Source organism: Amblyraja radiata, chromosome 4 (assembly GCF_010909765.2).
Source record: "Amblyraja radiata isolate CabotCenter1 chromosome 4, sAmbRad1.1.pri, whole genome shotgun sequence".
Lineage (NCBI taxonomy): Eukaryota > Metazoa > Chordata > Chondrichthyes > Rajiformes > Rajidae > Amblyraja > Amblyraja radiata.
In genome coordinates this window covers 62,737,774-62,749,799 of record NC_045959.1, presented here as the reverse complement: position 1 = coordinate 62,749,799, position 12,026 = coordinate 62,737,774, and the positions used below count along the sequence as shown (strand labels likewise).

At 42.2% G+C, this 12,026-nt stretch overlaps 1 protein-coding gene across 9 annotated transcripts in view; it reads left to right on the top strand.

The window, feature by feature from the left end:
* Positions 1-12,026, top strand: part of greb1l (GREB1 like retinoic acid receptor coactivator) — a 254,492-nt gene that overhangs the window by 164,293 nt on the left and 78,173 nt on the right. For all 9 annotated transcript variants that reach the window (XM_033019628.1, XM_033019632.1, XM_033019629.1 and 6 more), the window contains 2 exons: positions 728-844; positions 2,847-2,984. In XM_033019628.1, the coding sequence (XP_032875519.1) occupies positions 728-844; positions 2,847-2,984 (255 nt within the window). The remainder of the gene's footprint in view (positions 1-727; positions 845-2,846; positions 2,985-12,026) is intronic.

Sequence of the window (12,026 nt, the reverse complement as noted above, 5' to 3'; positions counted from 1 at the left end):
CCAACAATTTTTGGTCTACCTTCAATTGTTCCAGCATCTGCAGTTCTTTCTTAAACAAATCATTGGATTATGTGTCCCAGAGAAATGTGGATGCCTGATTTAAGTTTATTTAAAGCTGGGATGTAGATTCTTAGATTACAGGAAAATTGAGTTGGAATTAAAGGTCATATCAGCTATGATATTGAATACCATAACAGGCTATTAAACTCACCTCAAACAAAACTCTGAACATTAATAGACCATTATCTACTTATTTGCACTTTATCTGTTTATTTATTCATGTGTGTATATATTTATATAATGGTATATTGACACACTGATCTGTCTATATTCATGCCTACCATATTCTGTTGTACGGAAGCAAAGCAAGAATTTAATTGTCCTATCTGGGACACTTGACAATAAACTCTCTTGAACTTGAACAAAGGGCTTGAAGATTCATATTACCTGCTATTCCTATTCCTGCTATTTATGTTATCACATCATCTAAAAAGTCATTCTACCTCATCAGTTACTTTATATATCCTTGTTATACAACTCTTTATAGCAATAGCTTGAAAATGGCTACACATTAAAATTAATCTTTGCATTAATACATGCAACAATATTTATTAATACATTGTAAAACTAATGAATGCAATAATAGAATTACTTCATGCAATAATAAATGCCTTGATATTTACCAATTTTCATGAGGAAATGAAAGTCACTCCTTCTATACTTGCAGGCATCATGACAAGCTCTGGACCACCTAAGAAGCGTCATCGTGGCTGGTCACCTGGTTCCCCCATTGCTGCGCCTACAGTAGTCCCTGTTCCAGCTGTGAGACCAGTGATGCGACCTGGTAAGTCTCTGGACACCCCATCCACCACCTCTTCTGGAGATGCTTGCCGTATTACTACCCCAGTTTCAATGAGTTATTTGAGGAATTTTTACTTCTCATTTAGATTCTGACTTCAGTGATATTGTCTGAGAACACAGTGTCAAGTAACACATGGTCACACCAAGTTCTACCAATAAATGTTGTTCCCTTATCATGTATCTGTATGCTGAGAATGGCTCGATTGTAATCATGTATTGTCTTCCCGCTGGCTGGCTAGCATGCAACAAAAGCTTTTCACTGTACCTCGCCTGGTACATGTTACAACAAACTATCTGAAACTGAAATTAAATTTAAGTAAGAAGGGAGCTATTGCATTCGATTCGCACCATAATATCAGCTCCTAGACTATAATTTCTATCCAAGAGCATCATCTGGACTGAGCTTAATGTTTGCACAACTGATCCTTGGATGAGGTTATGCCTTCTTCATGGGCCTTCATTCCCAAGACCACTTACTCCATCTTTGTTGACACTACCCTTGTCTCTGCCAAGCTACCATTGAACCCCTTAGCTGTGCTACTTATGAACTAGACTGTTTCAAATATCCTCCTGGATAATGTTCTATCTTCCACCCTGTGTAGATTTGAAACCAAAACAGTATTTCCCAGATTGTCACTTGCATAAAGAGCTGTTTACTCACCACTACATCTATGCTCAATGGCTCCCAGGTGAACAACATCTCAATTTTAAATTATTTTCCTTATTTCCAAATCCCGCCAAACCTTTGCCAATTTTTCATTTAATCATCTCATGTCCAGCAACTCTCCATGATATCTATGCTCCTACAATTTTGGCCTCCTCTGTATCTCAAATTTTATTACTCCATCAATGGCAACTATGTCTTCAGTTGCTTAGACCCTAGTGCTCTCCTTAAATTCTTCTGATCCTTTAACTTCCTCTCCTTCCTTAGTCCTTAAGATTTGCTCTTTGGCTATGCTTTGGTTCATTTGCCCTCGAGACATTGTGGTATCAAATTTTATTTCAAAACCGTCTTGTGGTGCACCTTGAAGCATATTACCACATTAAAATCAAATGTAAATGCTGGGCACTGTTCTGACTGTAATTCCCTTTTGAAAACTAAGACTTAATCTTACAAACTTTTCACTAGTGGTAGTTTTAAAATCCTACATTCCTCAGACTCGCATCAATACTGCTCCTAACTGCTCATATTTTCCTGAAAATGTCCTTTTCGATCGTCCTCCAAATTTTACAGCTTTCTCACAAGAGGAGTTTAAAGGTGTGATAAATCAATGTTGTTCATATTAGTAGAAACAAGGAACTGCAGGTGATGGATGTCACAGGGGTAGGCCATTTAGGACCGAGATGAGGAAAATCTTTTTCACCCAGAGAGTTGTGAATCTGTGGAATTCTCTGCCACAGAAGGCAGTGGAGGCCAATTAACTGGATGTTTTCAAGAGATTAGATTAGATTAGATTATTTAATGACCACACAGTCAAGGTGGTGGAATTCAGGTTCAGTACAGGATGTTACAAGGTAGGCTGATTCCCGTCAAACATAACATAAAACACAACATCATACAATATACAGTACATGCATGGGGAGGATATGTGCTGTTATCATAGTGTGTTCAGAATTCGGATTGCGTGTGGGTAAAAACTGTTTTTAAATCGAGATGTCTTGGCGGGCTCTTGGGGCTAACGGAATCAAGCGATATGGGGAGAAAGCAGGAGTCCTGATTGGATGATCAGCCATGATCATATTGAATGGCAGTGCTGACTCGAAGGGACGAATGGCCTACTCCTCCACCTATTTTCTATGTTTCTGTGATATGTCACCTATCCATGTTCTCGAGAGACGCTGCCCGACTCACTGACTTTCTGCAGCATTTGGTGTCTTTTTCTGTTAATTTTAGTACCACAAAACATGTTTAGGAATGACTTTTTAACATAATAATTTTGAGGAATACTGAGACTCTTATGCTTCTTCATTGTTTGTCTTCGTAGATGTTATGGCACCCATGCCTGTTCTTCAGACAATGTCACCTGGAGTCTTGCAGCCTCAGGCAATACCTGCAGGGGAGACTGTTATCATCCCAGACAATTTATTAAACAATTCTGGAGTGAGACCTGTTATTCTGATGGGTACGTGGTTCAATTACCTTTCCTGACTTTCCAATTGAAACAGCTCAATTGGTAAATTGTGTTACCAATTTCAATTAGAAATTAATATAAGTTGCTCGTTAAGAGCTGTTTAAAGAGCTTTAAGTTAAAATTACATGGACTCCGTTATACTGTGGGGGTAATTTGCTGAGTTCTTCACAGTAGCAGTGAAACATGAAACTGAGGAACTAAAACCCCCTTCTGGGAATCAATAAAATATTATCTTTTCTAAGATCAATTGCTCTGGGTAATGAGCGTGCTGAATGAAAATTACAGATTTTGTTTGTGATTTGGGTAAAACAGAATGTTCAGTCATGCTCAGTAATTAACTGAACATTTATCGCTACTATTTCCGTGTATGATTTCAACACATGTTTTAGACTGTGCTCTTGTACATATGGTATCAGTCTTTATTGTGTTCTTTGGATTAAGTTACTCGCTTCCTCTTCTAGAGACAGTGGACATGGTAGGATTGTCCAAGAAAAGCAATCACTTTCAGCTGCTACTGTGGTGACTATTTATTCGTTACAAGGAAGGGAATAATACATTATGTGGTGAAAGTTTTTTTTTTTAACTTCATAGCTCAATAATTTTCAAACAACTTATTTGTGGTCTCACTTTTGACTATGCCTCATCAATATATGAGTTCATGTGTGTTCTCGGTGTGGACTCCTGCCTATCGATGAGACCGAACGCAGGCTGGGAGACCATTTCGCTGAACTCCTGCATTCAGTTCACCTTGGCCACCTCCCCCACCCTAGTCCCCTTGTTAATGTTATCATGAATTCATTCAGTATCACCTTGTCCCCAGGCAACAATGGGCCATTGTGGGCTTGACCTTTCCTGAGTCATTGATACAGGCTCTGCTTTGTTCTGTACCTTCCTATACCTCCAGTAACCCCCTCCCTGACTCTTAGTCTGATGAAGGGTCTCGACCCGAAACGTCACATATTCCTTTTCTCCATAGATGCTTCCTGACCCGTTGAGTTTCTCCGGCATTTGTGTCTATCTTCGGTGTAAACCAGCATCTGCAGTTCCTTCTTACACTATTCAGGATTTGCAAGATTGCTGATGCTTAGATGAGTAACAGTGTCCAGCTAAAGCTGAACAACTATATGAGGTTAACACAGTAACTATTCCCTCCACACCAACCTTCATCTAATATATGTATAGATTATGGGTAGTTGAGGTTGATCAATAAGTAAGCTGTATTTTACTTCGGAGTCACGTGAGTGACTACGTGAAGAACCCGCTTCCAACGCATGCGTGTCATATCGCTACACGCATTGCACGAGTCAACAGAAGGGTGGAGGACGTCCCCCAGTAACGGGAGAAGGGAAAAAGGACCAGCAAAAGGCAGGTAAGGACTCTGCATTTTTATTCACAGCAAAATGGACAGAGTAAAAAGGAAGCGGTCTGCTAAAAAGCTGCCCGAGAAACGCGTTGTAAACGTGGATGAACGGCAGAGACAGCAGCCGTCGGCTCTAGATGCCTCGGTAGAGGAATCAGCTGTGCCAGAAATCATTCTGGCACCGACGAAACTTACTTCCCGGCCGGGAGGCAAAGTTCAAACGAAAACGCACCATCTAGCAGAGCCCGACTTGGAGCAGCAGCGGGCGACCAGCCCGTATCAATATCGGACCAGGGCTGAACGGGTGCGGGAGGGAACAAACCCGCTATGAGTGGCTGCATACGGAGCAGCCAGGAGAAACAGCTGACCGGGGACAGACGTGGACCGACAGTCAGGCCAGCGGCGGGACGAGGAAAGCCCGCAAACCAGCACCCGTGAGTACCGGGGACGGGAACAGTGGGGATACAGAGAAGAGCAGCACACTGCTGAAAGGCTGCAGGAATGGGAGCAGCCAAAAATAGCAAGTGCAGCTCAACGTAGAGACCGTCTAAAGGAGCTGCTGGAGGAGCTCCTTCACAGTGGCAGTCCCATGAATGTGGAGACTGTCCACAGTGGGCAGGCAAGCCCCATATGGGTACCCCGTGAGGGACCCCTGAAATCTCGACCTCTTCGGAGGAGAGTGGGCAGGACCCTGATGGGCCAGACCCTGATCACACAGCTTCCCATGATCCTGAATCTGCAGAAAAACATACACTGCTGGACATGGTGGCTGATTACTTCAAACCAAGTCAAACAGGGGCAGACTTGGATTCCAGGATGGCAGCCAGTATTAATTACATGTCTGGCCATCAACTCCAACAACAAATATTCACAGAGACACTGGCCAGACATCTGCCACCTGGTAACTGTGATGCATTACAAATCCCCAGTGTCAACCAATGCATTTGGAAGCATATGGGGAGGGACATCAGGAACCATGATCTCAAAATCCAGAAAGCCTTAAAGGGGCTTACGGCAGGGATCACAGCTTACACCCTGGACAAAACAGAGCAAACTAAAGGCCACCAAGACGCACTAGCCCTGTTCTGTAATGTACAATATGAGCTGAATAGCATGCGGAGGGCTGCTATTCAGCCAGCACTGGATCCTAAATATGCAACAATTTGCAAACAAAGAGCCGTTAAAACCCCAACCCTTTTGTTTGAGGTAGCCAAGACACTGGGGCTCATCAAAACCAGCGCAAAGGCTTATTTTGGATCACGGTACCAGCCACATGGAAGACCGAAAAGTGTGGCTTATATCAGTGGCAGTGCCAGAACCCAATATAACCCGCAGCAGCCTTCTTTTAGGGTATGGCCAGGGACGGCCACCCCGGGAAGATGCGGAAGCCTCAACCTCCAGTACAATCACGAATAAAAACAAAACCCCCTTTTTTCAAAAAACAAAGAAAATAATACAACCACCAGTAACCATGGAGGTAGGTGGGTGTGGTTCTTTTGTAAAAAAGGGACCCACGACGGTGGGAGGGAGGTTGCAATACTACAGTGACGAATGGTGTAAAATCACTACAGACTCGTATGTTCTAAGCAGTATTCAGGGTTATCTGATAGAATTTACTCATCCCAATAACCCCCCAGTACAACATACACCAGAAAGGCATTTCGTCCTTACAAAAACCGAACAATCTAAAGCCCACATGGAGCTACAACGATTGTATACAAAAGGTGTGATTGAGCATACTACTCATGAACAATTAAAATTTGTATCAAACATATTTATTAAAAATAAAAAAGATGGGGGTTGCAGGATTATCATTGACCTTTCAACCCTAAACACATTCGTTCAATATGTTCATTTTAAGATGGATACCTTTATCACTGCTAAAGAATTAGTATCAGCTGGTTTCTATATGACAAGCATTGACTTAAAAGATGCATACTATACAGTACCCATCAAAGGGGAACACAGACGGTAGTTAAGTGTAAATTGATACCAGAAACTAATATGGATTATCTAGGATTCACCATTAACACGGTCAATATGTTAGTAACTTTACCAATAGATAAAGCCGCAGCCCTACAGGAGGATTGCAGCGAGCTTCTTAACACCAACAGACCCTCCATTAGACGAGTAGGCCGGAAAATTGGGAAGATTGTGGCTACATTCCCGGCCACACATTTTGGGCCATTACATTATCAAAATTTGCAAAGAGCAAAAATTAGAGCACTCAAATTTAACAAAGGTCATTTTGATAGACCTATGGAGCTGCCTACGGAAGCTATAATTGAACTACAGTGGTGGGAACATAACATTAGGTATTGCTCCAACCCCATCATTATTGACAACTCGTCTATGGTATTACAAAATGGTGTATCCAAAGAAACATTTGGATATCGGCAACATACCTACCAGGTAAGCTAAATTCAGTGGCAGACACCAGGTCACGCAAATTTAATGAAAACACGGAATGGATGTTAAATAAAAATGTATTTGCTGAAATTACAGCAAAATATGGTAGACCAGATATTGATATTTTTGCGTCCAGGTTGAATCACCAATTACCAAGGTATGTGTCCTGGGAACCAGACCCTGGGGCAGAAGCTACAGATGCTTTCTCACTGCATTGGGGGAAATGGCGTTTTTTATGCTTTTCCCCCATTCTGCCTCATCAATCGGGTACAAAGGAAAATTCAACAATATTCGGCATCTGGGATTCTCATAGTACCCGATTGGCCTACTCAACTGTGGTATTCGGTCATACAGGGGATGGTGTTAGAACCATGTTCCATTATTGGACATAGCCCAAATTTATTAACTCATCCAGTAACTGGGGGGGGCAGTCACCCATGCCATAAGACTATGGATTTGTTGATTTGTAGAGCCTGAAAGACCCACTACACGGCATGGGGCTGGCAGACAGGACGATGAATCTCATCACATCCGCACAAAGACTGTCAACACGGAAGCAGTACCTCGGACACATCAAGAAATGGGGCATATACTGCTTTGACAACAACCTCGACCAAAGGGCCAAGAACATTCCGGCCGTATTGGAATTCTTAACATACCTCCATTATGATAAACGATTGGGCTACAGTGCCATCAATAGTGCCAGAAGTGCACTCTCCAATTACCTATCACAAGGAACGGAGCGGCACACGGTGGGAACGCACCCCCTGGTAACAAAACTTATGAGGGGCATATTCAATGCAAATCCCCCTAAAACCAGGTACTCCAAAATCTGGGATGTGGGTGTCGTTTTGAACATGCTGAGGAGCTGGTCGCCCATAACAGCATTATCACTGCAGAAACTGACCATGAAGATGGTTATGCTCATGGCGTTAGTTACTGCACAACGAGTCCAGTCATTAAGCAAACTGAGCCTGGACTCCTTGATCATCTCACCAGAGAAACTGGTGTTTGTCATACATGAGTTAATAAAACAAACAGACCAGGTTCATCGGGTCAATTGATTGAATTTATGGCATATCCATATGACGAACGTCTGTGTATAGCAAGACATATCCAATTATACATGGAATATACTCAGAGCATTCGAGGTCAGGAAATGGCTTTGTTAATTTCTTACAAGAAACCGCACAAAAGGGTCACGACCCAAACTATCTCAAGGTGGCTCAAATGTGTCCTAAAGATGGCAGGAATAGACACTAATGGTTTTAAATCTCATTCCACCAGGGCTGCAGCAACATCCGCAGCAAAAATTCTGGAGGTACCCACGGACCAAATCCTCAGAATAGCAGGATGGTCATCCGAAAGGACTTTCCAAAGGTTTCATAATAAACCAGTTTTGGAGCCATCATCATTTTCGGAAAGCATTTTACGTTCAATATTATAATTTGCCCAAAGGGTTACAGGGCTATGATTTCAATTAATAAATTTATTTTCTCGTTATATCACACAAGTCTTTGTATAAGTGTGTCTAAAATTGCTAATGATACTCTCTCCCAATACCCAAGGCAGTTGTGAAGCATGGACTCGTTCCACGGCATGAGGTCACAGAGCTTTGAAATCTTCACGTAGTCACTCACGTGACTCCGAAGTAAAATAGTAAGATTAAACGAGAACTTACCAGTTTGAAGTTTGATCTGTATTTTATGAGGAGGAACGCTGAGGGAATACGTGCCCTCCGCTCCCACCCTCCTATGATCATATCAAAACTGGTATCTCTTTGATAATCTTACTATGTTAGGTCATTATAGTTTCTGTGACCTCACACCGCTGCTTTGAAGAATGACACGCATGCGTTGGAAGCGGGTTCTTCACGTATTCCCTCAACGTTCCTCCTCATAAAATACAGATCAAACTTCAAACTGGTAAGTTCTCATTTAATCTTACTATTTTGTGGGATCCTTGATGTTTAACCAGGAGCATAACCAGGATACAACTGAAACTTTTTTTTATTGCCATCTGATAGTAATCAAGGCCAGAGATCTTGATTTTAATTAATTTGTATTTGTTTTATCTCAAAGACAGTGAAACCAGCTGCTTTTTGCACCTCAACGCTTTTTTACCTGCAAGTTTGCCATACATGGAGATAGAAGGAACTGCAGAAGCAGGATTCTTGAGCAAAACACAAAACGTTATAAGGATAAACGTTATAACTAAACGATTATTAAGGGATTGGACATGCTAGAGGCAGGAAACATGACCCCGATGTTGGGGGAGTGCAGAACCAGGGGCCACAGTTTAAGAATAAGGGGTAGGCCATTTAAAATGGTGATGAAGAAAAACTTTTTCACCCAGAGAGTTGCGAATCTGTGGAATTCTCTGCCTCAGAAGGCATTGGAGGCCAATTCTCTGGATTCTTTCAAGAAAGAGTTAGATATAGCTCTTAAAGATAGCAGAGTCAAGGGATGGGCCGAATGCAAGGGCGGAAATCGCTTTTAAAACATGGGGGGGACACAATTGCCTGGTGGCCTGGTGGCCCGATGACAAGTGTGCATGACAACTAACAATTTTATCTCCTCCTATCAAAGGTTTATTTATGTATGTTTTTGATAGTTTGTGAATAGTTTATGTGTGTTATTGTTTCTCTCTCTCTCTCTCTCTCTCTCTCTCTCTCTCTCTCTCTCTCTCTCTCTCTCTCTCTCTCTCTCTCTCTCTCTCTCTCTCTCTCTCTCTCTCTCTTTTTTTTTTCTCTCCCCCCCCCCCCCTTCAGTTTACATTTATTTGCTTCAGTTTTATTCAGTGTTATTCATCACGTGTAGCTTTTGAAAGATTAAGCAGCTATCGGACGGTCGTGGTCCAGACCATGAGCACGGGCTTCCTGGCGTGTAGGTACAATCCCTCATTCACCCATTTGATAGGTCAAAATGACTAAATAATGTTGGTGAATGAGTGCCTGTACCTGTGCTCACGGTCCGGAGCCCTTAATGACCATCCGAAAGGTCCAATACCCGTTTAAATCTTTCAAAAGCTACACGTGATAAATAACACTAAATAAAACTGAACCAAATATAGGCAAACAGAAGAACTAACCTTGGAGGAGAGAGAGAGAGAGAAAACAACACACATAAATTTTTCACTAACTAACAAAAACATACATGAATAGACTTTTGATAAACTGACAAAAATAAATGTAAACATACTTAATTGTTAAAAAATTCATAGCATCCCTAAATGATGGGTAAAAATGACTGAATAATGGGTGAAACAGGGGCTATACCTGCATTACCCATTTAAATCTTTCCCATCCACCAATACATCCAAAGTTCACAAATGGTCTGAAGAAGAGCCGAGACCCGAAACGTCACCTGTTCCTTCTCTACATAGATGCTGCGTTACCCGCTGTCTGCCTCCAAAGTTCAAATGGTAATTATACCCACATCAGACAGTTTTAAGAAATTCTCCCGTGAATTTTTTTCAAAGGAAAGCGTCAGTAATACTTGAAGGTCAAAACAAAATTATATTTACTGAGGGCATATCGATGTATTGGTTGGTAACACATCAAAATAACAGTGTTAATACGACAGTTAACACATCGTTTTTGTCTCAGAGGAATGAAGTGATAAATGACTCCAATCGTTCTACAGTACTCATTAAACCCGAGAGCTTTTTAAAAATGTAACATTCCATGGCGGTTTTGCTTTTGCTGCAATCTATTTTGTGTAGTGTATGAGGAATGGATGAGCGTTTATTATTACCAAAGGATGACATTTAATTATTTTCAGAGTCTGAGCCAGCTGACCATGCATGCAGCCACAACTCCGCAGCGCGCAATGGGAACTGATTGCAAAATACATGTTTCACAAAACATGGGGGGGAATTGTCCCCCACCTCTCAAAACAGGGAGGGGACGTGCCCCCCCCCTCCCCCCCGAGATTTCCGCCCATGGCCGAATGGCCTACTTCTGCACCTATTGTGTATTGTCTATTGTCTATCAATGGTCGGCGTGGACTTGGTGGGCCGAAGGGTCTGTTTCAAATTGTAATCACAATCATGCTACAGTGTAGGACTGCACATGTGGCCAGTCCAATGTGAAGCCCAAAGATACATCAATTCCCTGGTATTTTTGTGGGGAAATCTGCTCCAAAAACCTGTGCTAGTTTGAATCTGGTGAAATGTTGCCTTCAATTTATTCTGATGGAGGAGAACACCCTTAGAGGATTAAAGTTATGGCTTAGACCATCACCTTCACCTTAGTTTAGGGATGCAGCGCTTAAAAAGATTATTCGGCCCACCGAGTCCACGCCGACCAGCGATCCCCGCACACTAACACCATCCTACACACACCAGGGACAATTTACAATTATACCAAGCCAATCTACCTACAAACCTGCACATCCTTGGAATGTGGGAGGAAACCGGAGAAAACCCACGCAGGTCATGAGGAGAACGTACAAATTCCGTACAGACAAGCACCCGTCGTCAGGATCAAACCCGGGTCTCTGGCTCTGTAAGGAAGCAATTCTACCACTGCGCCACCGTGCCACACATTTGTTTAAGTGTTAATGTGTTCAGAATATATTTTACTGTTTGAAACATTCATAATGACTTGAAAACGCTATTGACTGATGTGGCCCAGCCAGATGTCAACGATTCTCAGCATTTTCAGGGGGGAAATTTTGGACAGACAGTGGAGCTGTGTGTTCTGCCCTCCCGTGACATGTGTCATATTTAGAATCTAAAAATACCAAGAACTGCAGATGCTGAAATCTTGAGTAAAACACAAATTGCTGGAGTAACTCAGTGGATCAGGCAGCAAGCTGAAAATAAAAATGTGTAAACAACATAGAAGGTGGGCAGGGGAGTACAGGTGGAGGAAGAATATTGGAAATAGGAGAAGTGGTTGTCACTGGGAGGGAAGCAAGTTGCCTGACCCACTGAGTTACTCCAGCAGTAATTATGTTTTAGTTTTTAGTTTTTATTTAGTTTTAGAGATACAGCATGGAAGCAGATCCTTCAGCCAACCGATTCGCCGCTGATTATTCCCAGTGCAGGAAGGAAATGTAGATGCTGGTTTACACCAAAGAAAGACACAAATGCTGGAGTAACTCAGTGGGAAGGGTCTCGACCCGAAACGTCACTCATTCCTTCTATCCAGAGAAGCTGCCTGTCCTGCTAAGTTACTCCAGTAGTTTGTGTCTATCTACTCGTACACTAATTCTACATTATCCCACTTTCACATCCGATACACAGAATTTACAGAAGCC